The 27,753-nt window shown below is 52.0% G+C and overlaps 9 protein-coding genes across 9 annotated transcripts; 2 read left to right on the top strand and 7 right to left on the bottom strand.

Annotated features, from left to right (window-relative positions):
• Positions 1–5: 5 nt before the first annotated feature.
• LAESUDRAFT_815464 (uncharacterized protein) lies at positions 6–2,764 on the bottom strand. The gene is made up of 7 exons (XM_040914690.1): positions 2,528–2,764; positions 2,040–2,422; positions 1,857–1,978; positions 1,736–1,809; positions 702–1,676; positions 533–646; positions 6–474 (listed from the first exon to the last, which is right to left on the bottom strand). The coding sequence occupies exons 2-7, from the start codon at positions 2,411–2,413 to the stop codon at positions 97–99; spliced, it is 2,037 nt and encodes a 678-aa protein (XP_040760006.1). The 5' UTR covers positions 2,414–2,422; positions 2,528–2,764; the 3' UTR covers positions 6–96.
• Positions 2,765–5,484: 2,720 nt separating this feature from the next.
• LAESUDRAFT_763021 (uncharacterized protein) lies at positions 5,485–7,385 on the top strand (the record flags this gene model as incomplete). Its single annotated transcript, XM_040913185.1, has 3 exons — positions 5,485–5,534; positions 5,599–6,464; positions 6,751–7,385. 3 exons carry the CDS (start codon positions 5,485–5,487, stop codon positions 7,383–7,385), a joined length of 1,551 nt encoding a protein of 516 aa, XP_040760005.1.
• A 993-nt stretch (positions 7,386–8,378) lies between these two features.
• On the bottom strand, positions 8,379–9,732 carry LAESUDRAFT_730449 (NAD(P)-binding protein). The gene is made up of 4 exons (XM_040909833.1): positions 9,528–9,732; positions 9,278–9,462; positions 9,064–9,216; positions 8,379–9,013 (listed from the first exon to the last, which is right to left on the bottom strand). Exons 1-4 carry the CDS (start codon positions 9,712–9,714, stop codon positions 8,465–8,467), a joined length of 1,074 nt encoding a protein of 357 aa, XP_040760004.1. The 5' UTR covers positions 9,715–9,732; the 3' UTR covers positions 8,379–8,464.
• Positions 9,733–10,122: 390 nt separating this feature from the next.
• Positions 10,123–13,389, bottom strand: LAESUDRAFT_730448 (uncharacterized protein). The gene is made up of 6 exons (XM_040909832.1): positions 13,098–13,389; positions 11,847–12,334; positions 11,714–11,794; positions 11,022–11,664; positions 10,829–10,960; positions 10,123–10,771 (listed from the first exon to the last, which is right to left on the bottom strand). Exons 1-6 carry the CDS (start codon positions 13,314–13,316, stop codon positions 10,448–10,450), a joined length of 1,887 nt encoding a protein of 628 aa, XP_040760003.1. The 5' UTR covers positions 13,317–13,389; the 3' UTR covers positions 10,123–10,447.
• Positions 13,390–14,390: 1,001 nt separating this feature from the next.
• Positions 14,391–15,387, bottom strand: LAESUDRAFT_685741 (uncharacterized protein). Its single transcript, XM_040905903.1, has 3 exons — positions 14,949–15,387; positions 14,520–14,874; positions 14,391–14,468 (listed from the first exon to the last, which is right to left on the bottom strand). The coding sequence occupies exons 1-2, from the start codon at positions 15,169–15,171 to the stop codon at positions 14,564–14,566; spliced, it is 534 nt and encodes a 177-aa protein (XP_040760002.1). The 5' UTR covers positions 15,172–15,387; the 3' UTR covers positions 14,391–14,468; positions 14,520–14,563.
• A 438-nt stretch (positions 15,388–15,825) lies between these two features.
• On the bottom strand, positions 15,826–17,350 carry LAESUDRAFT_662217 (Indoleamine 2,3-dioxygenase; the record flags this gene model as incomplete). The annotated part of the gene is made up of 2 exons (XM_040904979.1): positions 15,826–16,983; positions 17,039–17,350. The coding sequence occupies 2 exons, from the start codon at positions 17,348–17,350 to the stop codon at positions 15,826–15,828; spliced, it is 1,470 nt and encodes a 489-aa protein (XP_040760001.1).
• Positions 17,351–18,361: 1,011 nt separating this feature from the next.
• On the bottom strand, positions 18,362–20,142 carry LAESUDRAFT_763017 (uncharacterized protein; the record flags this gene model as incomplete). The annotated part of the gene is made up of 8 exons (XM_040913184.1): positions 18,362–18,390; positions 18,445–18,463; positions 18,524–18,578; positions 18,640–18,898; positions 18,975–19,580; positions 19,638–19,700; positions 19,767–20,068; positions 20,126–20,142. 8 exons carry the CDS (start codon positions 20,140–20,142, stop codon positions 18,362–18,364), a joined length of 1,350 nt encoding a protein of 449 aa, XP_040760000.1.
• A 3,706-nt stretch (positions 20,143–23,848) lies between these two features.
• Positions 23,849–25,032, top strand: LAESUDRAFT_815458 (uncharacterized protein; the record flags this gene model as incomplete). The annotated part of the gene is made up of 5 exons (XM_040914689.1): positions 23,849–23,998; positions 24,064–24,081; positions 24,135–24,400; positions 24,458–24,745; positions 24,800–25,032. 5 exons carry the CDS (start codon positions 23,849–23,851, stop codon positions 24,813–24,815), a joined length of 738 nt encoding a protein of 245 aa, XP_040759999.1. The 3' UTR covers positions 24,816–25,032.
• Positions 25,033–25,124: 92 nt separating this feature from the next.
• Positions 25,125–27,206, bottom strand: LAESUDRAFT_706527 (Clavaminate synthase-like protein). Its single transcript, XM_040906633.1, has 11 exons — positions 27,100–27,206; positions 26,806–27,037; positions 26,701–26,743; positions 26,598–26,650; positions 26,466–26,542; positions 26,306–26,413; positions 26,166–26,250; positions 25,929–26,100; positions 25,813–25,875; positions 25,640–25,752; positions 25,125–25,579 (listed from the first exon to the last, which is right to left on the bottom strand). Exons 1-11 carry the CDS (start codon positions 27,151–27,153, stop codon positions 25,467–25,469), a joined length of 1,113 nt encoding a protein of 370 aa, XP_040759998.1. The 5' UTR covers positions 27,154–27,206; the 3' UTR covers positions 25,125–25,466.
• Between the last annotated feature and the right edge of the window lie 547 nt (positions 27,207–27,753).

Here is a 27,753-nt window from a genome sequence, read left to right as displayed (position 1 = left end):
AATTCCTTCGATTACCCGGTTAAGAAGGCCATTAATGTGGACAATTTTACGTGTGCAGAGTAAGCTCCCACAGACCTATACAGCAAGACTACCGAGTTAAGCAGAAGAGATATATGGAAACATGTCCCTGGCTTTTACAAGCCTCTTTTCCTGGTTCCTGGGCGGATCCGTAGGAAGCCACACTTCAACGGGATCCCAATCGTCTGGCTCTCCGTAGTGCTTCCATACAAGCTCTGGATCCAATCCGACGTCTCCTTGTCTACCCAATAAGACGTATAGAACACCGAAGTAATTGTCGATGTAGTTCAATTCGTCGTGCAACCATGTCTGAGTCGTTGAGGCAAAATCGATCAGAACGGCGTGGTTAACTTTGGTTCTTGGGTTCGTATAGAGGATAATTTGACCGTTGTGCCAATCTCGTTGGCTGATATCGGCAAGGTCCAGGACACGGGCTGCGTGCCGACAACTTTGAATCTGAAGAAGACTCAGAGATATTCCGCTCCAATCTTTTATACGTAGTTGGCAACCATACCATTTTGATTTGCCTATCAGCACTCAATTTCCGTGCGAATTCAGAGTCAAGCGCCCATCCCTCGATGTATTCCATCAGGAGACCGTACAGTACCGTTCCGTCAGGCAGCGTAAACTAGTGAGGACGGGTAAGTGAAGCATCTTATTGCACCAAGGAGATCAGTTCTTACCTGATGTGTCCCATAGAACCAAGGGACAACCGTCCCTTGTACTACTCGAAGCTTGTCATAAGCGAAAGCTTCGTTCAGAGCGTATGTCTGAGCGATTACCAGTGAATCAAACCACCGAGGAAGACGCTCATCCAGTTGTTCGTCATCTTCGTCTGGACGTTGCAAAGGCTGGAACCGGTCGTCGAACAGCTTGAGACACAGAGCCGGAGATGACACTGGTGTGCTGTCGATGGAGGTGATTTGACAGCGATAAACGGTGCAAATGCCGCGCTCCGAGCCTTCCGCGACGACATCCTGAATCTTTAGCATGAAGGACTTGCTTTCCTCAAAGGATCTGGCAATTCCAGCAGCCACGAGAGGTGAATCGCGCTGTACTGACTTGAGATGCGTAATCGTGTCTGTTGGGATTTCGGAGAAGTCGAAGGGATAGATCGGGCGAACGTCTGGAACGATTTGTCCAACCTCGTTCGTCACAGCGTTGAGTATGTCATTGGGATGTGCGACGAGTTTGGAGCATTGTCTTTGCACGTGTTCATGCCAACGGAAGAATTGCAATGCTCTCGCGCGGTCTCGTACCAATGTTTCAATATCGAAGTCGGAATGGCGGTGATGTGTGGCAAAAACCTCTTCGTCCGACATCAAAGACTGGTTCGGATCTTTCGGTGGTCCTTCTGGAAGAATAAGGTTCTGATCAACTTCGATATCAGGATGTGGCATGTCGATATAGAGTCCGGATGGGAGCGCCCTTAAAAGATATGCAGTGGAGATGACTCGCAAAGCCAAATGGGGTTGATTCGTCAATACCCTTTCAAAAGTGTGTTCTGGACGGGTTCGAGTAGGGGGTAAAAACACGGCGATGTCCTTAAAGTTCGTCACAATGATGGAAGGGATTAACGATTTGGACTCTAGAGCTTTCGAAAGAGCAGATTGAACCCGTGAAGACACTTCACCCCTGGAATTGAACAAGTCGTCGGGCTGATTTGGAATGGAAATCAGTGACATTGAAACGCCAGGAGCGAGGATATCTGTCTGACCAGCGACAAGATAACTGGAGCACTAGTTGCCCAGCGGCTAAAGTCTTCCGCGGCGAAAGTCGCACCGTATATGGCTGCCGAACATGAGCCGTAAAACTTAATTAGGGCAAGATGAACTCACAGTCACCAAAATCAACACTTATGCATTCCATGGGTGTTTTCAGCACGAGTGGGGAGCGTAATTGATTGAAGAGATCTGCTATGGGCTGTAAGAGCATCATCAAGTATTTATCCGGCGAGGGGCTGTCGAAACAACGGATAGCATGTTTTAGTAGTCGAAAAAGACCACAGATAAAACAAGTACTCAGATGGAATTGATTCCTCTGCTGGCCACATCACCTTTCGATTGTGAACAGAACGAAGCGTTCCCTGGAGATGCGAAAGCACTCCGGCGAGAGTCTTGTCATCGCCTCTGGATTCCTTCCATTTCAATTGTGAAAAAACAGTCGAATTTTCGTTCATTACGGGCGACACTGCTGTGGTCCGAGGCCATGGAGGGGGAGGGGCATTTGAAAAGATGTGATCAGGACGTATCAAAGACGTTGAACCGGTGCTCTGCATTCGATACCGGAGGAATTGAAGAGGTGGAAAGGCTTTCCTAGGATATATACTGGGTTGGAAGACATTAATTGCTATGACACGGGGTCGGGCTGCACTACCGGTTGACGGCCTCAGCATGGATTCTTTCTGGCAGAAAACACGGCAAGTACATCAATACAACAGGCACCATCGGGTATCCGAACAGTTCAGTTCATTGCTGCTGATATTAAACATCATCTGAGCAATACTCACATTATCCACAAGAACAGCGGAGATTTCAGTAAATCGGAGTTGCTTTAAGGCCTGCCTGTATGAATCTTGCCGCAAGAGTTCGTCCGAAATGGGCCTCAAATCTGCAACGTTTCTGGCCTGCAATACTTACGCAAAGTGCGACAAGACCTGGGATCAGTGGGATGACTACGTCACGTTCTGTAACGGTATGTCACGAACAACTGCCATGCCATGTCAGAGACAAAACCCTACCAAAACGTGTCGATTCGTTCCCAAGATGACACGCTACTACAAAAAGATCACGTTCAGGACTCGAATGAGACTCGGACGCAGGAGAACGCGGGTCATAGCAGGACAGGCTCGAGCGCCACAACACCCTCACATGTCACAGTATGATATTGATCAATTTGATTTGTTTCGATACGGTGGCCACATGCCTTAGGCCTGAACGTTGAACGTTTGAACGTTTGCATGGCTGAACTCGCAAGCCGACGCCCATCGGATCCCCACATATGCTAAGTTACAACAACATTCGGGTTCTGGAAGTTGGAACGGCCTCAGAGGCTCGGAATATGCAATCCGGGGCCCTTCAACTATGTTATTTTGCGACGCCCAACCGTCTCGGTCATCATGACTTGCCACATACTCGGAGGCTCCTTTACTGAAAAGGCGCACTATACCTGGTCAGTCCCTCTCACACACAAGAGTCTGAGAACTGTCAGTTCGAAACCCGGCAGTCTGCTCGATGACAATGCGATGCAGACATCGCCGATCAGGCACGTACGGGGAATTGTATCGGACTATTGGATAAACGCTCTTCGAGGTAAGTTCAGCTCATATTGCGATAGGCGTAATCGGTCGTCTCTGACTTATGTGAACCACCGTTACACGAGTATCGACAAGCATGAGGCGATCTCCACGCAAGCGAGCGAGGACACAGGTTGGCGATGAGGACTGCATGCCATCGCAAGATGAACAGGTTGTGACACAGAAAGGGGAAAGTCGCCAGAGAACAGGAGCGTTAAACCGCCTCACCTCGAAAGCACAAGGACAAGACGCCACCAACAAACCCATCGACCTAGCGTGAATATAGAGAGCCAGAAGTAGCGAAAATTAGTATGCCGTGGAGCTACTTTTCAATATGTGACTCACTAACACTGAAGGTGGCGAAGGGCAAGGCTGCGAGGCGATATAGGCTGAGTAATGACGACTTTACTACCTCCCAGTATCTGGAAATTATTTGAGTCGCGAAGAATTATGGCGTGTCGTACATTATCTAACGTTAATGCGGGTTATGAGAGCTTCCTATACAAGGAAATGGGTATCGTAAGGAAGGCTTGGGAAAACCATGGAGGGCCGGAAGGGTGCGTTGCCTAGTGAGTTCTGCGAATCAAGTTTATATCGGACATTCATCCGTCATATAACCTGGACGTACTATACGAGAGACATAGAAACGCACCAACTCACAAACCATTCCATCAGCCCATCGACTATGTGACAAGAAGAACGCCGCATACATATATCAACAGATTGGCCAGTGGCTCTGACACGGACGAACAGCCCACGCCTATCGAACCAGAGCTTCAGCGCCAATCCAGGTTGCATTTCGACGATAGTTCATGGAGGAAGTCACTAAGAAGGCTGTCAAGAGGTATTAAGAGAGCAAATACGAGGAGCCAGCACGGGCTTTGGCCGCTCCGGGACCGTTCAAACGAGATGAGCTAGCAACGCTTTGCGACGCCACACGAAACCGTCAGTTCCGATGGAATACGACACATTCCAATTACCTTCTTACGCGCTGCATCCGAGGTAACCTCTTCGTTCCTCAATGCCCATAAATGCACTTCGGGAAATCCTGGATAGTGTGCCGAATGCTCCTGATTATATCCCGCTTGGCGAAGAGGACGTCTGGTTTTGAAAATTCAAATCCCATAAGATGTGATCGCCAGAGCTCCATTTCTAGTACGACTAGAGCACCCAACTCTACTGCGAAGTTCATTGTGCACTCACCAAGATTGTACGGAAGGTGGGTTCGATGCATGGAAAAACGGACGATAGCAGGTGTACGGAAAAGTACGCGAACGTGGACTTTCTATTGTCTATCCATGATTGATTCTGTTCTGTGGAGGTGTGCGGAGACTGTTGGCGGTGTTTCCGTAGATCGAAAGGGCTCCTGGTTGGATGAGGCACACGACTGGCCCCTTAAAAGAATTGATCCGGGCTATATAAATAAGCACAAGCGCACTGAGTAGTTTAAAGGGCGAACATACAATGACGTATTGTCGAACGTGGCTTGGGGACAGTAGAACATTGCTATACAGGGCACAGAGCGCTGGAATTTTTCATCTGGCCTTAAGCTTGCTTTCTCAGAACCGTCTTCTAACTATTCTCCTGTGTATAGATTAGTCTCTATCGCGGCATGTTCATAAAGTGAAAATAGTGCGCTGTCGTAAATCTATCCAGTGACAAACCTCAGATGAGCCTCCAATTGGCGATTAACCACTGACCCGACCAGACGTCCAATTCAATAATGTTATGGAGCCCCCACAGGACCCTCAAAAATGCCTAGGACGGTCAAAAACACTGAGTTCGTCTAAGACTCCAAAGCCAAGCCTATCCGTATGCCGTAGGCTCGCGTCGCGCTGACTCAATCTCACTGACTGTGATATAGCCCGCAGATGAAATCGGCGTTGAATATCCTTGCTGAGAACGGGGCGAGAACGCCGGTTGCAATACGCCTACATAATTTTCCCAGGATAGCACAGCATAACGGTATTAAAGCCCTCCGTTTCTCGCGGATGTGGCATCAAAATGTCCTCGAGACCAGAAAGTTTGCTGAACGGATTGCAGAGACAGACTCGTGAAGCGTTGTGTATTTTTGATAAAATTGTGTTCTGCATCATCGTGTTGTTTACCGCCTCAGATTCAAGAAAGAGCAAGATAGGAGATGAGGAAGATATTTCGAGGGCTGAAGGGTGATGGGATGCGCAGCCAATGTGTGCGCAGTCGCCGTGGCAGCAGGCGACACGTGCGGGATGGCGGTGTGGCTCGATGTTTTGGCAGTCCTAACGCTCGCTACGCTCTTCAACTAGTCCCTCTTTTGTTTCTACAAACGACGTTTTCCAACGATCTATTCACGACGACCTCAGCCCTGCCTTTCTCGGGCTTATACCACCAGGCCTGATGCTGAGGTCTCTTGTCCGTCTTTTTCTCTTCGCGTTCCTCTCCGTACTCGTCCTCGCCTCTGCCCATGATGTCCGGTCGATAGCGCGCAGAGATGGTGTTAGCAACATCCTAGGCGACGTGACCTCTGCAAACAATGCTGCCACCACATCTAGCTCCGAGGCCGCCCAAGCTTCCAACGCAGCGACTACATCCAGCGAAAATGCTGGCCAGACCACGACCAGTAGCAACAACCAGCAGACCACATCACAGCAGACCACAAAGACATCAAATGCCTCCCCGACGCAGACGGCAACAGGCGGAAACAACGGCGGTGGTAATTCACAAAATACTGCATCCACCACGCAGGCTGCGAGCGGCGGCCAGCAGACGTCTCAGTCGTCCCAGACGGATAACTCTGGCGGACAGCAGACGACGCAGAATTCTGCTACCGCAACTCCTACGGGTGGCGACGGCCAGCAGGCCTCGCAGACTGCCGGCCCCCCATCTCCGACCCCGACCCCGGTCGTTGTCGTCAGCTCAATCGCCTCCACATCTCTTTCTACAAACGCACAAGGTCAGACACAGACCGAGGTGGTCACTGTCGCCGTCTCTGTGACACTTTCCTCGGCATCCACTAGCGCTACCTCTGGCGGTGGCTCTGATGGCAATTCATCAGTCAACACTGGCACCATCGTTGGTCTCTCTGTTGCCGGTGGTGTCGCCCTTATTGGTGTGGTTGCGTTTGCGATCTTCAAGTTCAGCCGTAAGAAATATTTGGACGAATACGATGACGGTGCGTATCATTGTTTTCTCCAGGTTATCAGGCGAAGATTGCGGCCCAGCTTCGGGCATGTGCCAGATGCTGTATGCAGCCTACCTGTCACTCAGGCCCGTGCTGCCGCCTTCTCTTCGCATACTATTCGCGGATCTCCTATTGGCACGATAGGCCGCGATAGCGCAGGTGTTGCAGGCTATTACGGGTGGAAGTCCAATGGAGATATCGTATCTGCATATGTTCATCATTGAGCGTAACACGATCTACCCTGAATTTGCATTACTCACGTACCGATCCCGAACAGGCGAAGCGATCAAATGGCCCGAGCTCGGCACACACGGCGAGAGTCCACATGCGCTGCCGACGCATCGCACCGGCGGCGCGGGCTTCGATACGTCGTCTGAGGTGAACCTCGTGGCACGCCCAGATTCGCGTGCAGGCAGCATTGCGCCCTCCGCAGCAGCGTCCACCGTCGATCTCTACGGCGTGCCGCACGATCCATACGCTGTTCCGCCACTCCCTCACCTAAATCCCAATGTCGTCACCGGTACAGGCGCAGGCGGCGCGCAGCCGTACCACGACGACCCAAGCTCTGGGTATTACGATCCGTACAACGGGCCGGTACCACATACGCTCGAGGGCGAGGCCATCCCGATGACCCAGATTGGCGGGTCGCGCGCACGAAGTCCGGGGCCCGCGATGGCGATGAGCATGGGAATGGGAGGCAGGGCGTCGCCGGCGCCACCGGGAGGGATGGGGATGGGGATGGGCGGGCGAGCGTCGCCTGCTCCGGGGATGGGTATGGGTGGCAGAGCGTCACCTGCACCATCGATGGGCATGAGTGGTAGGGCATCACCAGGGCCGCAAATGGCAATGGGAGGACGAGCACCAAGTCCGGGACCGGGGGCGGCGTACGGCACGGGAGGATACGCGGCATGATCTAGGGCGTGAAGACGCGTGCGGGTGATGGCTGGTCCATAGGAGTGGTGGCCGACGTGGTCATGGATTTTGGATATCTTATCGGAGGACATTTTGATTTTTCTATCGGAAACAGGACAGGGAAGAGGGAGAGTGGGATATAGCGAGTTGGGTCGAGAGGGTCGAGAGGATCTTGGACGAAGGGGATGGTATCGTCAAGTGCATCGTGATTAGTTCGGGAGCTCGCTCACAACTTCCGATGCAAACGACATTCTCTCGCATACGTGGGCGTTGAATGCGCTTAGCGTCCGATCGTCAATGCGATCTCATCGTTCCTTCACTATCCACCGTGCGAGTTGGCAGGCTCAGCTCGTACGTCCGGGTATCCCCTCAAGTGCAGCGTCATCACCGGTGGGCCAACTCACTCCTTCCACCGCCAATCGTATATTCTCCTTACCATGCGCTTCGTTCATTCGCCTTCCAACCACCACCCACGCGCGATGACGTTCACCAAACCGCTTCTCTGCACCCCCGCTTCTTCGTCCCTTGGCATCCGGACGTCTCCACACCCACCATCTTCCCGTCAAGACCCAGCTCCTATCGTTGTCGTCGCATCTCAACTCTCAGATACGGACATTTTGTTTTTGGTTTGATCCTGCATACCGCATATCTAGACGGTCGAACAGCCGCTTCCTGTGCCATACAACACTAATGGTTCGCGTAACATACCAATCCGCAATATCTATACATATCATCAAACTCGATCCTGAGGCGAGGGAGGCGAGTGCGCAAGTGTTGTTTTGTGTGTGGAACCATCGTGCGTGTTCCGGTCTTGTAGACCTCGTGGAAATGTAGAGTGCTCGCGTTAGAGTGTATGCTGCTCTATGTTACTTGCAAATTGATGAGATAGCTGGACGGTTCTCGAAATCATGTTGTTGCGTTGCCCGAAATGGAGTTGCACTTCTCCAACTTGTCTATCTGACATGCTTATTCTGTAGTCCGTTTGGAATCGGAGTCGCGTATCATCATTACAATGCTCATAAGGTACGTCGTCACTAGCTACTGATACAATATCCTACTAGGTACAATTTAGACTATGTTCACAACGCATCAACGCGGGCCTTGTTCGGCTTCGTGACCTTTCCATCCTCATTGTTCTTCAGAAGCGACATCTTCTGCCACAGCTCTTCCCCGTAGTTCTGCTCCCTCATCCAGCTCTCCAGGGTATGTCCGGTCGGGTGCACCTTCCGGATCCATTCAACGTCCCTCTTCACAATGTCGTCGCGCCACAGGGAGTACCAGCCGGAGAAGTTCTGTCTCCAGGTAATGCTGCCTTCGCCGACCTTCTCCTCGTTCGACACCGGGCGGTCAGCATTCTCGTAGAGATCGAAGTACTTGTCCAGCGGGAGGTGAATCACTTCTGCCTTTTGTCCCGTTACTTTCTCGAACGTGCTCTTGATGTAGTCGTAGCCGACCCAGTCGCTCGCGACTTTGAGATCGACGCCGGACGTTTCGGCGCGGTGATCGAAGGTGTATCGAGCCCACCATCCGAGGTCGGAGAGGGCGATCATCGGGACATGGCCCTTGCCAATGGGCGTGACGAATACGACGGTGCCATCTTCGCGTTTCTTCCACGGACCAAACATCATCTGAGCCAATTTCAGCATGGGACGTCATCAAGAGGCATAGTTTGACTGACGTTGAACAACATGTCCATGTAAGGTCCGGAAGTCACGATGGACCAAGACATGGTCTTATCGCCCACGAGCGACGGTTGCGCCTTCATCCAGTCTGCGATGCGCCCTTTCGCGTCGTAGTGCTGGCATTTGTATTGCGGATCCCAGTGACCCAGCTACACCGACATGTTACCATGAGCCTTCCTCCACCATACATACTAGACACCATCGACTCACCTTGGAAGCGTAGTCTAGGCTACTCCAGACGTAGTGTTTGACACCAGCCTGCTCGGCCAGCTCGAAGATCCTCATGCCTAGGAAGTCTTCCTTCATTTCGCCAACGCTGAAGCCGTCAATATTTATCCATGCGCCGTACACGCCCTTAAGAGCGTAAGCGACGGCTTTGAAGTCGTCGAAGCGCCCTACAGCATCAATGCTATTAGCGTACTGGAAGTCGACAGATGTCGCAATTGGACTAGTCACTCACCTTGGACAAGTTCAACACCCTTCGCGGCGAGGGCTCTTGCGCGTCTGCTGGATGGATCGCGAGTCAAACCACGTATAGCGTACGGCGACGGCGTTCCGTCCTCACAGGGTCCAAGCAGCTTATCGATTACCGCGAGGCCCTGTGCACCGGTGGCCCCGATGACCAGGATGATCTTTTTCGAATTCATATCAGCGTTCGAGGATTATGATGGTGTGTAAGTTGTTAAGGGGTCCGCCCACCTTGAATCATGCGTTTTTATACTATTGCGTATTCCGCCGTCGTGGCGCAAAGCTGGCCCGGCCACCAGATGACTGCGATGATGTATAACGAGTTAGAGGGGCCCTGCCGCTCCACAGCTTCGGCTAGAGCCCGCGGACTGCCCGAGTTACATTCTGGTCCTCACCGTCACTGTTGAGCTTCCGCTGGCAGAACTGTAGAAGCCACGTCTCAAGGACGCATTGCCGGGGATGCCGGCCTCGGTTCCAGACTAGCTGCAGAAACGTGCTCACCCGCTCTCGAGGTCATGGATTATACGCTAGCCATCCTCGTTGCCTCCAGCGCTCAAGCGCTCGAGCTTCAGTGTTCTATGCATCGCACCGAGACGGTCTATAATATGTGCGATTGTTATCCAGAAGCAATACACGAGGACAGAGCGCACGACACAACGTCTGCGTGTCAGGAGTATCAAATCATACAGCGGAGAGCCGGAGAACGACGTCAGTAGCAAGAGTCAGATCTGGCAGTACAGCATACAAGACAAAGCGTCAGATTATAACCACTCGCGTCATGAGCAAGATACAGTCGAGGTACGTAAATAAGTCCCAGAGGTGAGCTCTCTAACGCCCGAGACCAAGCCCGAGGCGGCAGAGCGTTCGTGATCAGCATCGAAATCGTCGTCATCGTCATCGATCATCGTTCAGTCAACAGCCGAACATGGGGTTCACCTTGCGCACAGGCGGCAAAGCTGGTGTAGGAGCCGGAGTCGAGGTCGTCAGGAAGCTACCCCTCGTCGGAGTGCTGGGACCGGCGTAGGCGCTCATAGAGGCGGACTTACTGTGCGTCGACAGTGGCTTTGGCGCTCTGGGAGGCGGTGCAGGCGGCTTGCGCATGGCTGATGGAGGGGAACCCATGACCCGGGAGATGTTCCACGGAAGCTCGTAGCCAGACCGGCCAGCAGCGGCTACGTAGCGAGCGATCTCGAGATGCAGTGTGGGATAGTACGTCGCCGATGCCTTCCGCGACATCTATTCGGATAACAGTGACGAGTCAGTAGGAAGCAACAAGTGGGTTCATCAACGTACGAAGAGGATCTTCTCGAGGCCAGAGGCGAACAAGTCGGAATGTAATTGGAACGCAGAATGTTCGAGTCTCCGATCTAGCCGCAGGTCTTCCGCCGCTCGTGCAAGTGCATTGAGGAACTTGAAATGTATGGTCTGTCGACACCACAAAATATCAGTCATTCTATGATCCTGTATGCGGAAAGGCCGGGCTGACCATGTAAGTCATCGCCTCAAACTCGACACCACCCGTCATGCCACCCGGCGCACGCGGCTTCTCGACCTTTCCTTCATCGACCTCACCAAGGATCCATATTGTGTTGTTCGGATGGCAAAACACCCAGAAATAGTCTCTGCAAATATTGTTAAGCTCCTCAAGATACGTCTTGTAGATGCGCGGACGATGGAGTTCTTCGATGAATTTGTGTGGCTCCACCGGCGGACTGTCCGCTTCGGCCGGTCGTGGTGCAGGCGTGAGAAGCAGGGACTTCAAAAAGGAGAAGAGCGATGAGTGCGGTGCCGGCAGCACGATGAGGTTACTGGGAGTGACTAGCGTCGCCGTGCTTTGCCAAGGCATGGGCGCCGAGCGGGACAGGTTAATCATCGACGCCGCTTTCGGGCTACCGATCGACGGCAACGAGGACGGAGGATAGAGGTCGAACAGGATCAGCAGCAGCTCAATGATGAGCTGCCTAGTGCCCACTTCGCCTGGCCGCTTGTCCGAGTACAGGAGTGTAACGAGCCGTGTATAGGGCTCGGGGCATTGGCTCCGGAGCGCAGCACATCCCACAGACGACGTTGACAGTGCCTTGATGCATCGTAGCAGCTCGTGAAGGATCTGGTCGTCATGCTGCTCCTCGCTGCGACGCGGTTCAGGACCAGTCAATTCAGCTTATTGCTGCCACTTACCGCCACTCCACGTTCAGAATCTCGTCCAAGCGGGACAGCAGCGCCGGGTAGCCGCCTTCCTTCAGGAACTCCTTCGTCCATCTAGGCCGTCATGAGCGCCTACACTACGCACCAGTCAGCACACGCGACTCACTGTGTGGGCTCATTCCGGAGGAGCAGCCGGAGCTTCTTCACTGTCTCAACCTCGAGCTGCACCGTCGAGACGCTCGTCAGGATCTTGCACCACTTGGCCGGCGTCGCGATCGCGTGCTTCGCCCGCTTCTCCTTCGTGATGGGCAGCCTGACCACTGACGCCGTGAGCTCCGACGTGTGCAGGAACGGGTGCCGCCCGACATCAATCGAGACGCCGCGGCTGATGCTGCTCATGAATCGTGGTCTATCAGGTGAACGCGGCAGACTGCTTTCTTCCGCCGGGGGCGAGAACGTGGCCTGCGACTTAGACAGTGACGACAGCGAGTCGCTGCTGTAGGCTCTCCGGGGCCCACGCAGGCTGTGGTGAGAGTTGGACTGCGACTGCCTCATGGTTGCCATGTCTCGCGATGACTTGAGGAAGGCGGCCTTGACGCTCATGTCCATCGTGGCCAGCTTGCCGCGCATATTGTCTGGAACCTGTAATTCGTCCTAGATGAACGCGTCAGCATCGTTTTGATCGCAGCGTGAGCCATCTAAATGAGCGAAGATCTGTTCGACAATCACGTAGGATTCAGCTGCATGCGGCGGTAACGCGCAGGTCTAGGGTTCATTTCTGCTTCGAGCGCTCAAGATGAGCCCTCGTAACGGCGAACAAGCTGAGGACCATCTGAGAGGATCCCCCCCCCCCCAAAAAAAAAAGAACACGCGCAGAACAGTGCCCGAAGACGACGTGCTGGCCGGCGCTAATGACTGCACAAACCGGGCACAATGGTCGGGTGGATCGGGCGGCTGTGTCAACGTCGCCAGAACGGGTCCCCGCTCGCTGGCGAGTAGCACCCCGCAGGCGAGCTCCTCGGATGGATGTTAGATAGTCCCACCGATCTGGTGAGGTTGCTGGCGGACCTCTAGGACAATCATACAAACCGACATGGCTTGCCACGCGATAACTTCAACTCACGCATTCTTGAGCATGAGCGGCGAGTTCTGATGCCACTGAGACTGCAAAGTTCAGTCTGTGGAGCGACAGGCTTGCGGGACGATGAATCCTCAGTACACGCGCCTCCGACTACACGTGCACGGTGCCAGTAGATCGCGGCCATCGCCCACTGAGTCTCAAGCCTCAAACTTCAACGACTGTCCCAGCTATGAAAAATTCCAAACCGACCACCGCCGACCGCCAAAGGCTCCATTGATGGATAGCGATAAAACGAAAACGCAACCTGAAGTGAAGCATAGGAATAATCAGACATACCAGCAGCTTGTCAAACTCCTCCGGATCGACCTGCTCCTCCCTGGTCGGGTCCTTCGACTTCCGTTTCTTCTTCTTTTCGGTGCGGGAAGGTTGGGCATCGCTTGACGACGGTTCGCTGGGGAAGTTCTCCTTGCCGTTCGGAGCGGTCTCGCCAGGGCCAGTGACCATCTGGAACTCGCCGGAGATGGACCTCCTCGATGGCAAGATACTCTTGAACATGTCCTTTGAAGATGAGAGCATTGGCGAAGAGATGAGGTGGAGAGCTGATAGCCGATGTGATGGGTTGAAGTTGAGTTCGGCTGCCGCGTGGCGTTAATGAAACGCGTCACACACGTGGTCGTGTGCAATTAGAGTTTAGGCGCGTTCCCGACGCGACGCGTACCACCACACTCAACTCATATATACAGATTCTTAAGAGCTCTCATCAGCTTACATGTTGCTTTACTGACCCGTTGACATGTATGCAACTGATCACTTGTATTTTAATGAGATCACAGGTTGAGACATCGCCGATAGAACTGAACTCATCAGTATTTGGTCTGTCGCACTTTTGTCCAACGGTCAATACCGGTCAGTGTCGGTCAGTGCTTAATAGAACTGCTACACCTGTCAGCAAACCTTGCGCGTGCAACTGCAAAATAGGTCAGCCAAAAGGGAAGTCAAGTCAGTCACAGGATCTGAACGAGTGGAATGTCAAAGTCAGCGGCAAGATTTACTAGCCCCATTGCCATGATTCCCCATCAGCCAACTTCGACAATGAAGGATTGTGTCTCTCTGCTCCAGGTTTCGGCGTTCACATAGGGTGGTATGACACATCGTTCGAATCAGTCTTGCCCAAAAGGCAGTCGCGCACCTTCGATAGACCAGGAATCCATTCCATGTCGCCGAGCTCTCCGCATACTATTGCACAATCCAAGTAAAGCTAAATCAGACCTGTATACGATAGCAGAGAGCAGCGATTCGCGCACCTTATCGTAAGCCTCCGATCGCGTGCTCTTCCAAGTGTCGACCATAAGCACTATCCTTGAGAGCGCAGGGGAGGCTTCCTCATAGAACTTGCAACTTCAATCGTACCCGTCGTCATATTCCAGCGACCACGTCAAATCGTATTCGAAATCATGAGGGAATTCATCTTCGTCTTACAGTGGAATGTACCGACAAGGATTCGGTGTACGGCGCAAGGTCTCCCAAAGTGCATCAGCAGGCTCGGAGGACTTGTTGCGCTGTTGCTTCAGCATCGCTAGACATGTTGGCTTTCCACGCAATGAATGGCGAAACAAATTGTAGAAAGCGAAAGGCACCAGCCATGAATACAACGAATAATAAGGTATATCATCTACACCAGCGAACACGCTCGCCAATCTTAAAACACTGCCCTCATCAGAATGCTCCAGACATGATATGAACGACAGATGGACGCACAAACTGCATTGCCGTGAACTAATTATAGCGCCCACTTCCATCGATCAGTTATTATTAGGCCGCAGGGGTTTCTTTCCTTTCGAGTGGGGGTGAGCGTGCTTGCTCCCAGGCAGCCGCTCGTACGTGTTTGCCTCATCGGAGCTCGCTTGGAGGGTGTGTACGGTACTCTCGCCCTCACTGCTGCGCGTTGCCTCGCCGCCCTCGCCACTCTGATCTGGCGGCAGACGACGAGTACGTTTCCGATGAGTGGGGCGGTTGTGGTTACACGACGAGTCTGACCCAGAGTCCGAATCTGAGGATGATTCTTCGGATGAAGACTCATCAAATCGGCGTGGTTTGTGGTAGATGCAACATACTAGGATGTGTCAACAGATCAGAGTCAAGCGGGCATTAAAACAAAGCGACGGATTATCGAGAATGAACGCGCACTTTTAGATGACTTTTTCCCAGCTCCCTCATTGTCTACAACATCTTCCCTCCAAACGACACGCTGATGTGTCCTCGTCGCTCCTCTCAGGCGCAAGCGACCTATGGACTCGCCGCCTGCCTCAGAAAGAGTGCCTTCCTCTCCAGACTGTGTCTCGTTCAAGGTAATCGTCCGCGAGCCATCCGAAGGGGCAGAGGGTCTTGGTCGAGTAGCTACGTACGCCATGTCGAATGATCCTCAAGTGAAGAGATCGAGTCGTGAGTAGACTGCGAAATGTGGGGATGTGATGAGCTCGAAAGATCTTGGCTAAAACTTGTGATGCGGTGCAAAAAGTCTGACAGCAGCTGCAAGAGATATCTGAGTGGGGATTATTGGAGAAAATGCAGAGCGATGACGGTTGGGGTATAAGCAGCTAGAGAAGGAGCATAGTGCGCTCGAGACAGTCTGACGCTCTTGTCTAGCGCCACACCGAACATTCACGACCCTTGCTTATGTAATCATGTGGCCTGGGAAACTGTAAGCGTCCGAAACACTCCGATCGCATCTGGACTGGCGGCGAGCACTAGGTTCCTGCTGGACCTTTATCGAACGCATTTCTAAACTCATGCTCAGACAATCCTACAACTACGTATTCCTTGGCTATGATGTCGACTGGACGTTCGTGCACACTGTCGCTCCGGATGTCCGAAGAAACCATTAATGTCTTGTAATGCATTCGCCACAACGATTTCGACACATCAGCACGACTTGACATAGACAGACATCCAGCAAGTGCTCTTGATGTGCGTTACGACCACGGATCTGTGCCAATTCTCTCAAATATTTGCTTTAGGGACATGTACATTGGTACGAAGGTACTCAAATCATTATGATACATGATCAAGTTTCAGGCTTCAGCATAGCGCCCGTCGTCTGGTCCCGAACGCCTTTCACAAACATGAACGCATCCGTTCCACCCGTGCCCTTCGCCTGCTTAGCCTTTGAGCCGCCTGCACGCCTGGACGGACCCAATATGTATGCAGCGACGACCCGGACGTGTGCATCCCGAAACATTTTGAGCGCGTTGACCGCCTCGTTGTACGCTTCAAGCAGCTTCGGGTCATTCGATGACTCAACCAGCGCGCGGATCGGGCGCGGATTGGCCGAGAGGTGCCGTAGGAATGCGCGATGGTGCCGTGGCATGTAAGACTGCATGCGTATTAGGAAGGGCACCGACGTCGTCCCAGGCGCGGAGCTGAACGACGCAGTCGGCGCTGCAGAAGACGAGCCCGATGAAGATTCGGATGCGGGCTGAGACGTCTTGGCAGACTTTCCGATGGGGAAATTCGAGTGAGAGTACCTGTCCACCCCGAGGAAAATGTCCAGTGCGTGGATGAGCGAACTCTGCCCTGCACTCGGACCTGAAAGCTCCGAGGGCCGCTGCAGTGTCGGGTCGAGCTCGAGTCCTTCGAAGATCCATTTACGCGTCGAGTCTGAATCCGCGCCTCGGAACCATGGGCGGATGTCGTTGTAGAAGACATCCGGGTCGCAGCCCTCGCGCACTGCAGCCAGAATGGTTGTGAGCTCGTTGATGACCTTCGCGAGCGTGTGGAGGTACGAAGTGATGCGCCGGATGGCTGTCGCATCGCCGAGGAAGGCTTCGTCCATCATCGCACTCATGAGGCTGAGGGCCTCGACGCCGCGCAGCTCGATGCGTGCAGAGGCTAGGTAGAATTCCTCTTCATCCCGAGTGCCGCTGAATAGTGTCAGGCACCGGAGGTTATCGAGGGCCGGTGGACGTATGGGAAACGCAGGTGATGTGGGCTTCTTGTATGCCCAGTTATAGAGCACGTCGTCAGAATAAGTTAGTATTGGTGGGAGCTGCAGCTGGGAGGAGACCTGGAGGAAAGGGACAGCGATGGGCGGAGGGATGCGTATTTCGGGAAAGGTGACGGGGATAGTGTGCACGTAGAAGTGCATGATCCACGCGAGGACATGATGCGCTCGCCGAAGGAGCAGTTCCGACCTTTTCAGGCCATCTGTCTCCAGGATTGGAAGCTGAATAAGGATCGTCAATAAGCACCGAAATGAAGAGAATCGCGAAGACGCCCACCTCTTTGACCCGCTTTCGCCACCGATCCGACTGAGCCTCTTCGACTTCTGTCAACCCCCTTTTCTCCGCGAGCTGCAGCCTGTTATTGAGCGCTTCGTCCAGCGCGGCCTCCCATGGCTCCCATTCCTGCGGGAGGCGCGCAAGCGGCGGTTGCGGGGGCATGAAACCCGTGCGCGTGTCGACATCGAAGTCGTGCGCGGCGAGCGTAGAGGTGTCTGGCGTACCCGCCGCGGCCAGTCCATGATCCGGACGCGGAAGGGCGAGGAAGTGGTCGGGAGGGAGGTCGGAAGATGGTAAGTGCAGAAAGTTCATGTTAGCAGTGATGTTGTTGCCGACAGTGATGAGTTAGTCGTTGCGGGAGGCGGACATGGACGCGTCGAGTATTTATGAGAGGATAAAAGAACCAACATTGGAGTTTTGCCGAAGCGGAAGGACCCACCGAGAACGTTAGTGAGCGTGGAGGCTCTGAGTCAGTCCCCGATCGGCAATGTGATCTAGACGATCTCCACCCGCCCCTTGGCCCGGTTTTCTCCTTTATGGCTTTTACTATACGTAGAGGGTTTCGTTAACGACGATGTATACGTTTACGTTACTCTGAAGTCGAAGAGTGTGGAAGGTCAACGAAAACTGCTACCTATGTTACAACGCGTCTCGGATCTAGCTTAGCGCGTGGCACCAGATGGTTCACTTCATCATCGTGAAGCTATTTACGTACGCGTCTGATACGGATTAATACATTATACGTGGCCGCAATTCTTGTGACTATGGTGTTTCGGTCCGACTTGCCTGTAGTGTTTGTTGACGCCATTTTTGTTGACGCCATTCCCGCGGACTTACCACAACAGTAGATGCCGGGCTCTTACGGTGATCGAGTGAAACGCAAGAACTTTCAAAGCCCTGGACTGAATATGATATCGTTTGCATCTGTAGTCTGGTCTCACATACAATGTATCTGCTTCGCGAATATAATTTTTTTAATAATCAGCCTATGCGTCAACATACACCGGAGTAACGGCGACAGTGGCTGCATCATAAGCTTGGTCGCCTTTGACGATGGCGTCATCTCATATTCTGTAAGTAGTTATTCAACACACCATACAAAGACTGAGGAGCACCATAAATATACGCAACATCTACAAATCTAGAATCTAGGAATCACCCAGGGTATATGTAATTACAAGAGCATATATTTTACGAATCGTTCACGTGCGGAGCATCCGGTGGGAGAAAAGCATCACAGCAATAGAAGTGACACAGCCGTCAGGGCACTACATGGGATTTGGGGGGCTAAGTTCATTCCGGTTGTCAAGCACAGGGACGAACTTACGTTGAAGAGAATAACATGCCGACATCTGTCAAATAGAGCATATGCAGCGATTCCTGGTATAGTATAAATGAGAACGTACATTGAACGAGCAAGAAAGCCTGAATGACAAAATAGACAATCAGTACGTAATCACAAGCGAGCGCTATGGCGACACGCACCGAGAGCGTATCGACTTCCCCTGTCGTCGAATACAAGTTAGACACTATCAACTGGCTATGCACAGCGGATGCATCAGTCGCAGGCCCTCGAATATCTATTAATCGGCAATACCTACTTGACTGCCGCTGGAGTACCGCTGAGGAACATCGCTACAAACCGCTCCGCTAGAGCATCTTTGGCAATCAAGCGATCCCTCACCATCGCCTGCACTACAAAGATGCCGATAATAGGAAGGACTATCATCTTCGCAACTGCTGCCGCGATCATAGCCATAATCGGCAGACCGGAGAAGGGCCGGGAAATCTTGAGTCGGGCGAAAGATGCGCCGAGTATAATCAGGGATAGCGGGACCGCCATGTTTCCTAGGAATTCGGCTTATGGCACTGACACTTTAAGACACCTGCACTTCATTTGCAGAACATTGGCTCACCGGTTTGCATAATGAAGTACAACGGTGGTTCCCCGTCCGGCCCTGTCCAATCTGCCCTCCTGTGACCGGCGTGAACAATGCTTTGAGATCCGGTATTAGTGAGACCGGAACCGAGATGACGAGCGTGCAAGTGATGGGTGTCACTGCAGCAGACGCAGGCTGTAGTGCCTTTTTCAGCCGTTGCAAGAATGGTGGCGGAGGCATGTGGGTAGCGGACGTCTCGACGGATTCAGGCACAGGTGACGACCGAGGAACAGGTTGTATAGGCGAAGTTGAGGAGATCTCATGCTGAACGGAGGGCTGTCTGGAGTCGTCATACGCCTCCATGGAGGAACTTGTGTCGTCCATCTCTAATTTTGCATTCTTTTGTTCGCTTCGTTCGAGATCTGCTTCAATGTTCACGTTCTCGGGGTTTACCGAAGATGATCTTGACGGTACCCGCTTGCGCCGGATACGACGTGCAATGAACCCCCCTATGGGCTTCTCCTTCCACGAATAGAGACGTTCTGCCTCTGAGTTCTGAGGAACGTCTGGCAAGTAGTCCCAAGAAAGAGAGCGAGCAACTCCGGTGATCCAAAACACAAAGTGATACGTCACAATGAAGACAGCGACGTACGAGATGCCCACTAAGATTGTACGACAGAGTTAGTTGAATATCAGAGCAAAGGACGGCTGATGCGCACATTCGGGATCGGCATCTGGATTGATTGGCGAATCTGTCATGATAGATGACACGATGGCACTGGCTAGTAGACCGATATCAGTTCACAGGTGTCCGGGGACAGGGTATGATATCTTATACTGGTACTCACGTAGGTTACCCCAGTTGCTCATGCCACATAGAACAACAATCCCTTGCCAGAAATTGCGCGGAACATAGAAGAACTCTCTGATTAACAGTCCAAAAAGGAACCCTATGCCAACATAAGTGAAGGCGATCGAGAACAGAGGGCCAAGTGCGGATATGTTGGAAGAGGTGAATGCAGGGACAACGTTCGAGAATATTAGGGCCGGGAGACATATGTTCTTGAAGACCTGCGAGGCCCCTGTGGAAGCATCCGCCGAGAACAGACGCCTCTGAGCGAGAAGATAGCCGACGGATATTGCGATGTATCTGTAACAGTATGACATGCATCAACATGGTGAAAGTATGAAGTAAATATAAACTAACGTTTTGAGCAGCGGCATAATGCCGCAATAAATTAGATGTCCCGCTGAGGCCATAAAAACGAGCGAGGTAGTTGCAATCGTATAGAGCGTTTATGTCTTGTGAGACTGGCTCCGCATACGACTATATAGTTGTTCTAGGCATCCAATCGCAAACATACATGGAGTGGGTACCTGGAAGCTCAGGCAGTGCAACAATCGCCTCGAAGTCGTCTCGTGCGATTGAAACCTGTGCGTGATGCGTTACTTCCACAGAATACGAGTCGCTAAACATGGGTGACTCACCAAGGGATGCATCAAGACACTCGAATGATTCCAATCGTTGCATGCGCACTGGCATAGATGGAAATGGATATCTGCGACGGATTACCTCGTGTTTTTGTTCAAGCCAATTGAAAACAGTCGTGTTCTCTACAGACATTAGGCTATGCGAGGTATTGAGAATGCGCACCTACGAACTATTTTCTTGCCAAGGGAAAATGAACACGACTGAACAGCGGCGATCCGGCGAGATCTGAGTGGAAACGAGGAGGTTATCGCGCTATCATGTAGCTTGCGCGTTGGCGTGAAGAAAAGTAGTGAACTGCCCTGGACGAGTCAGCTCCCTCGACATGTTCACGTCACATACAGTATACACTATCTTTACCTGAGAGGATTTTGCTATTCGACGCTGCGAACAAACGCTCAACGGAGCGAACCAGCAGCAAGGAAAAGGCCCTAATCCTGCTGCCTATCTGTCATGATAGCTCTCAACAGGAGACCCATTCCTCATATATAGAATGAGATTCACGCCTTGTACACGCTCGTGATGCGTTGTTGGAGCGAGGTGTCCTTTGACCGCAAGTAAGTGGTACTGCATCGCGTGCATGGAAGCAGTTGTCACGGTCACGTCGAGTCGTTTACCGTTCCCGTAACGCGTCACGGAGTGGCCGTTGCTCCTTGACTGCATTGTCACAATGTTCTCCTGCGACTCACCATATATCTTAGTTGCTATTTTCAAACTGTTGCAGACCAATGGAGGCACAGCCAACCGCTCACCAGTACTGGTGTTCCTACGTGTCGCCCGTCACGGTTATGCTCTCATGCTCGCGTGCAACATTCAGTGCTCGATAACTTTACGCTCGCGTACGGGCTCTGATACTCGATGAAGCTGGTATGCAACCTGTCAGGAAGAAACCGCATGAAATGCACACGGAGAAACACGTACTGCAAATAATGCGACAGTGCCGTTCTGTTCCTGTGTTTGGTCATTATCAGTCTAGAGTCAATCTCTGACACACGTTTTCCATCATTAAAAGGCCATGCTGCCGCTATATTAGCGCCAATACACTCGCCTCGGCTCCGAGTTAGTCAAGGCAGACATTGGTCTTGTAGCAGCCAATACTGAGCATATCGCGATCTCGCATGTCTTCAAATGCTCCCTGTTCTTCCTATTCACTCCTAGACACACTATTTAGTCTCAGCTCGCACGTATTAAACTTGGAGCGCACGATAGGACCAAATAAAACCTGTCTACTCACAAAGATAATTAATACCTCTGATCTCCAAGCTCACGACGGTATGATCAACACATCAACATGATGCGTAGTACATATGAGATCAGATACGGATGAACACACGAACTGCAGCTCTAGATGATATTGAGCATTTCCGTGATTGAGATGACTGCATGCAGCGTTCGGGAATGCCAAGTAGCTTGACTAATGCAAATCGCAACCAGTAAGACTGAGTATACGGCAGGGGAGGAGTCTATCAGAAAGCCCGAAGTCAGAATGAATGTTTGAAGAATGATGCGCCACAAACATGCGAATAAAACCAGCTGTCATTCCTGCTCGTTGATCAAGATGATTGACAGTGTACGTAGCAATCCAATTTCAATGTGCAGCTTTCGCACTCCGATCAGTGAATGGGGGGTCTGCATTATGTAGCATTCGGCAGTATATGCCATGTCAAGGTGAAATTGGCGTTCGCGAGACATCGGCGACACTTTGCACCATCTGGATCAGATAATGAAATAGAATGAACAGGAATGAACAGGTTCATTCTCTGCGCAGAACTCCGGTATCCCTCGGAGAATGATACCTCCCAACCTCAAAGAACCATTAGATCCTCAATGAAGGCAGCGCAGATCGCAGAATCGCTCGACAAGACAATTGATGTAGACTCACCAGAAGGATACATCGGCAGACTGAAATGTCTTGAACAAACTTCACCCTTGCTCCGACGAAATGTATGAGGTCAAACTTCTCAGTGACCACTTGTTTCATGTAAGCTGATAGATTTTGCACGTTATCTTGATTCGTGCGCGATATATATGCGACAGCATACTATGAAGGGTTTCTGGTGCACCACTTGAAGCTAGCTATGTTCAGTATATTGTTCATCCTCTACAAACGCCCAGAGCAGTCCCTTCTAGATTTCAGTCTGCAGGCATGGGAATCACCATCCAACCTTCGGCCTGAGTGAAGGAATGACGCGACTTGTCATTTTCCGCTTGAAGGCGGAATAACCTGGCACATACTCGTGAAGGAGAAGATAGCGTCCAACCATAAACCTCTCAAAGTCCGGAGGATTCTTGCTCATCTCCTTGGAAACCAAGTGACGAGGACCCTCATACATTCCAATTGTCCGTCTAAAAGTAACGATCACAGTAGTGCGAGAAGCAAAGCAGATCCCATACGGTCGACTTCAAGCGGACAGAAGCCAAATCAGACGAGCCACGCAAACAATAGCAATGGCGGCATAAACATCCAAGTTCATGCTCAGATATCAACTAGCAGAAGAAGAGGCGAAGACCACTAGAAGAGCATGACGGGCCCAACAGCACGGATTGACGCCTCCCGCGATAAGCCAAGCGCGGAATTTTTACGCGCCACAGCGACGAGCTCATCGCTCGACGGCAAAGAGAATACACGTCCACGATCGGCGGACGGATTTGCTTCTTCGAGAACAGATGAGATTCGCGTCAGATTGCTTCAATTTTGTTGGCACCACGAGGCTGTCTGCTCTCCACGATCGGGAAGCTGAGCCGGGAGACGTTGGCTCGGGAGCGAGCTGCACTCTCTCAGCAAGAAATTGCTTCCAGCCGGCGGTATCTCTGCTTTGTCAACTTGAACCGTAGTAAAGAGCTTGATCACGTACGACGTCTCCTTGCAACCAATTCAAAATCATCCGCGCGAACCCCGTTCACAATAGCGAAGCTACGTCACGACGCACTTCAGTGGGAAGAACAGCCCTTTGACGGTCCTTAGGACGGCAATCGAGTCAATTCCAACGGAGCTAGCACTTTCGAACCTTGAACCACAGAACCGGCAGCCGTTCCAGATGAAAGCACTCGAACAAAAGTGTGCAATTAGGTCTTTTGTCTTGCACCTTACGTACGTGTGGCATCGTCCGTGAGTCCTTTTGTGTAGCGGAGGCATCCAGCGCGAACGGCTTCGCGAACGGCGCAGAGACAATAACTATCGGAAGGATTCGACGCGTGCGCTGCAGGAGACAAAAGGACAAGACCGGTCATCGTCAATCTTCTTTTCCCAGAAAGGAAAATTGTGGCGCGCAATCCGCCACCCCGCACAATTGAGCTGGAACTTTGCTCGTCCCAAGCCCAGATGGCTATCCCAGACTTGCGCACTCATACCAGAGCCAGAAGCTATAAAATCTCTGCCAAAATGACTCGAACGGCACTGTCTCTCGGTGCTTTGACCAACACAGCTTCACCCGAACAACAATGGCCGCCGTACACGCTCAGCCCGCCGCTGCCAACTACTTCTCTCCTCCGCCTCACACTCCTCAGAAGCAAAGGGGATACAGAGTGTGTGACCAATGCGGCGCAGTGGAACAGCCATCAGGCAGCCGTTTCCGACTCTGTGGTGGATGCGTGAGTATTTATTTTTCGTTACAAATGTTATCTATCCATATACTAATTATTTTAACCACATTCAGATGACCACGCAGTACTGTGTCAGTACATTTAGGAACGCCTCGTTGCTACTGTATCCTGACTTCTTCACCAGTCCCAGGATTGCCAAAAGACACACTGGCCTTCGCACAAGGCTATCTGCCAACATACTGCCGGCCAGATCGCTGCCGCGAAGCAGCCTGGCGACGTAGACGAGAACCTCGTCAAGAACCTCCGAAAATTTGTCTCCGCGCACTCCACATTGCTTGGATGGGCGGGGTTCCAGGCGCTGCAGTTGAAGCGCCTACCCGCGAACGTCCGACAAAACGCGCTCTTGATCGAGCTATCCTACCGCCCTTCCGCCTCTGACTCCCTCCATCGGTGAGCTAAATTGTACAGTTTCTTTGCTGTCTGCATTGCTGATGATGATATTGCCAGCTTCACCATCAAGAATACCCACATCGTTCCCCGGACATATGTCACTGACAACGACCCGCTCGTCGGCGCTGACATTCAGCGGCGCGAGGAGAGGTGTCGTCGAGCCGGCGGAATCGGTACAGCCGTGATTCTAGTCCAATGTGGCGAGATCAGCCAAGTCATGCCCGTCGAAGTCGATGCGCCAGGCAAGATCACCTGGGACTCGCGCGATGACTGGGCGGAAGTGTTGAGGCACTTTGTCGACTCTGGTCGGATAGACTTCAAGCCCATCTCAACGACCGCGCGAGGGTGAGTCGCTTGCTGTTTGCTCACCATCACGATCGAGACTGACTTTCTCGGTAGAGTTGTGTACGGATGAACGATTCACCCTCCGATCATACATTCGCTTTCTCTCCGACGTCGATCGTCATCTCCGCGAACGTCGGGTACGTTCGCATTGCCCTCTCCCGGCGCTGGTTCTCGGACAATTACCGTCTATATTGCTGCATATTCACGCATAATTGGTGTTCACCCTGCTGTGTATCGTCATATCCCCTCTTACATATTCATCCTTGCATTCTAATTTATGCACAGCATTTTTCTTCGCATCAATGTACAGTACACAGTAAATCCATGTTGTACCGCTATTCTTCAGATGATAGAATCAAAACCTGAAGGTGCTCGATGAGTTAAATATCTTGCTATACAGTCGATGAAAGGTTTGGAGGTCTGGAAACACCTCAGAACCGTCTAAGAGTTCCGTAATTGCAAAGATAGTAAGATGAGCATGTTGTTACTTTAATCGATGAACAGAGACAACCTTCGCGCTTCAACCTGGCAAGTTCTGAGTTCCGCGATCGTAAAGTCAGTAAGACGAATCCTGAAACCGATCTGCTACGTAAGAAAGGCACGCGATGGCACATCCGTATCATATCGGAAACACATACATATTTTTGAGTCTGCCTACTCAATCACACTTGCCACGCAGTTACATTGTTATATTAATTGACGACAGAGACAACCTCGGCGCTCAACCGTAGACCTTCTCGCTCCAACCTGGGAGGATCTGCGCAGTCTCAAACTTCGGGTCGTTTCGGACGGCATCCTTCGTGCGCTGCCACTTCTGCTTGGCGAACGTCCACTCTGTTTCAAGCGAAAACATTGTCAGCGGCGAATGACGGATACAGGTAAGAGGTAACAGACCTTCCATGGTCGGCACGGGGTTCCCGCTCTTCTCGAAGTCGTTCTGTGTGTAACCTTCGCGCTGGAGCACCGGGGACTCCTTGATCGTAGATAGAACGACATCGTTGTTAGGCCTGACGGGTCACACCTGCTGTGTCAGCGGAATGGCCGCATTCGTCTGCTCTTCGACTCACCGCGAGAAGTAGAGCAAGCCAAGGCGATCGACATGCTCCTGGTCCTTCGGAGGCGCAGCAACGCTGAGCATATCGTGAGTCACATCTGCTTCAGATGCTTTCCACGCTAGACATACCGATGAATAGTGCTCTTCACGTAGCCGCCCGTCAGGAAGTTCAGGGCGTCGCACGTGTTGACTGTGAGCGTCCCATCTTGCGGCTTCACCCACTTCCACTCGCCCGTCTTGGGGCTCTTGATCTGGAGCGCCGCCACTGGCTGGCGGAAGAGAAGCGTGAAAGAGCCAAGATCTGTCGCGATAAGCACGATCATGGGCGATCTGCGTCAACTGAACACTGGCAAGATCGATACACACCAGTATGTCCACGGCCCCAGATACGACCAAGCTTGAGGTTCTCCTCTGGGGTATATTTTGTGTACTTCATGTATCGCAGATGGTCCTGGCCAGAAATTGAGCTTATTCGAAAAAAAACGAAAGATTTGCGATGAAATTACCTCGCTCTTCTTGTCGTACTTGTGGATGTTCAAGAAGTAATCCTCCGGAAGCTCTAGGGCATCTGCAAGGATTACGTGCAGGGGGTCCAACACTTCAGTGTGGAGCGACTGACGACACGCGTCAGTTCCGCATTCTCAAGTAGCTTGACGCAACACATACCCTGGCAAACTCCTCGATCTCAGCGAGGTTGTTCTGGATAATCTCCGGGTGCCGATGCCCGAAGTCGCCGTTGAACTCTGGACAAAGAAATGTTAGTTTACACATTACAGTAACGTCACGGCGTGTGCTTACTGGGAATGTTGTAGATTTCGGTGTGATCCCGGATACCCGATACAGGTTCCAAGCTACGAGACGAATGAACAGGAGAACAGGAAGTCATGTAAAACTTGCGCACATCCTACGTCCAGCTGGAACATAACCGTTGAATTTTCCGTTATCTATGGCACACGTGACGAGGTATAAGGCCCACGAAACTGAACGAAAAAAAGGCTAAACACACCAAGTCCCTCCGGGACATACTTCAACTTCTCCTCGAGCGGAAGCTCGTAGAACTGCTTGCCAATGGAGAATTGGCGGTTGACGCGCTCCTGAGAGATGTTGAAGTTCTTGACGTAGAAAAAGCCGTACTCCCGCACGGCCTTGACAAGCGTTTGCGCCAGTTGCTTCTTGCCCTCCGGGGTGCTCAGCAGGCTGAAATCAAGGGTGACGAGGTCCGCCCAGTCCAAGTCCTCCTGAGATGATGACGTACAAGGTCAGAATTGTCGGAGTAAGATAAGATGCGTACACCGCTGACCTTGGTCTCTGGGACGAAGTTGAACGAACCAAGCTCTGGGACGGGGACTGGCATTTGGGAGTATCTTGGATGGGTGAGAGGGCTCTAAGCGCACGCTGATGGAGCTGATTCCGTCCTTCGCACGTTTCCGCATTATGTACTCGCCAGAAGTGAGCAGCTGATATCTCGATATTCGGCGTGTAATCAAATTCGAAGCAAGCAATGACTGATAACCATGTCACCTCATTGCGAGATTCGATGGTGCAATTGTCCTTCGAGGAGCTAACAATGCCATGCTAACCCAGAGCAGGATACTAAGCAACCGGGATGGACCCTTTTGTCGCAGGCGCGAGGCGCGTTCGTGCTTATCGCAGATTGTTAGCAATTCTATATCTCAGCAGGCATCACGACATGTAACGATCATGGGCAGCAGGATCGCGCAAGACGTCGCAGCAATGCAAGGCCGAGTATCGGAGTGCACTAGAAGGTTGAGCTTGGATGGCCGCTCGGGCCATGTTGCAAACTGTGCGTCAGGGTGCGGGATTCCTAAACGAGATCATCGGGATTATGAGTTAGGTTGTATTGACGTATTCGGTTTGAGATGTTGAGAAATGGATTAATGATGATCCACAGGAGATGTGTCTCGACACATCTAGATGCAGCAGGATTAATATT

Source organism: Laetiporus sulphureus (assembly GCF_001632365.1).
Source record: "Laetiporus sulphureus 93-53 unplaced genomic scaffold LAESUscaffold_50, whole genome shotgun sequence".
NCBI classification, from domain to species: domain Eukaryota; kingdom Fungi; phylum Basidiomycota; class Agaricomycetes; order Polyporales; family Laetiporaceae; genus Laetiporus; species Laetiporus sulphureus.
The sequence above is the reverse complement of the archived record's forward strand: the minus strand, read 5'-3'. Positions and strand labels throughout refer to the sequence as shown.

Excerpts from the sequence above, each read along its gene's own strand:
- LAESUDRAFT_815464 (XM_040914690.1), bottom strand. The coding sequence starts at position 2,413 with ATGCTGAGGCCGTCAACCGGTAGTGCAGCCCGACCCCGTGTCATAGCA. Across the intron at positions 1,677-1,735 it reads CTCCAGTTATCTTGTCGCTG|CCCGACGACTTGTTCAATTC; the intron begins GTCAGACAGATA and ends ATTCCAAATCAG. Across the intron at positions 647-701 it reads GGTTCTATGGGACACATCAG|TTTACGCTGCCTGACGGAAC; the intron begins GTAAGAACTGAT and ends CGTCCTCACTAG.
- LAESUDRAFT_730449 (XM_040909833.1), bottom strand. The coding sequence starts at position 9,714 with ATGAATTCGAAAAAGATCATCCTGGTCATCGGGGCCACCGGTGCACAG. Across the intron at positions 9,463-9,527 it reads GGGTGTTGAACTTGTCCAAG|GGCGCTTCGACGACTTCAAA; the intron begins GTGAGTGACTAG and ends TTGATGCTGTAG. Across the intron at positions 9,217-9,277 it reads GCCTAGACTACGCTTCCAAG|CTGGGTCACTGGGATCCGCA; the intron begins GTGAGTCGATGG and ends ATGTCGGTGTAG.
- LAESUDRAFT_730448 (XM_040909832.1), bottom strand. The coding sequence starts at position 13,316 with ATGTTCAAGAGTATCTTGCCATCGAGGAGGTCCATCTCCGGCGAGTTC. Across the intron at positions 11,665-11,713 it reads ATTCTGAACGTGGAGTGGCG|CGAGGAGCAGCATGACGACC; the intron begins GTAAGTGGCAGC and ends ACCGCGTCGCAG. Across the intron at positions 10,961-11,021 it reads TTGAGGCGATGACTTACATG|ACCATACATTTCAAGTTCCT; the intron begins GTCAGCCCGGCC and ends TGGTGTCGACAG.
- LAESUDRAFT_685741 (XM_040905903.1), bottom strand. The coding sequence starts at position 15,171 with ATGGCGTACGTAGCTACTCGACCAAGACCCTCTGCCCCTTCGGATGGC. Across the intron at positions 14,875-14,948 it reads TGGGAAAAAGTCATCTAAAA|TATGTTGCATCTACCACAAA; the intron begins GTGCGCGTTCAT and ends GACACATCCTAG.
- LAESUDRAFT_706527 (XM_040906633.1), bottom strand. The coding sequence starts at position 27,153 with ATGCCAGTCCCCGTCCCAGAGCTTGGTTCGTTCAACTTCGTCCCAGAG. Across the intron at positions 26,651-26,700 it reads GTTCCAGCTGGACGTAGGAT|CTTGGAACCTGTATCGGGTA; the intron begins GTGCGCAAGTTT and ends TTCGTCTCGTAG. Across the intron at positions 25,876-25,928 it reads GTGAAGAGCACTATTCATCG|CGTTGCTGCGCCTCCGAAGG; the intron begins GTATGTCTAGCG and ends CGATATGCTCAG.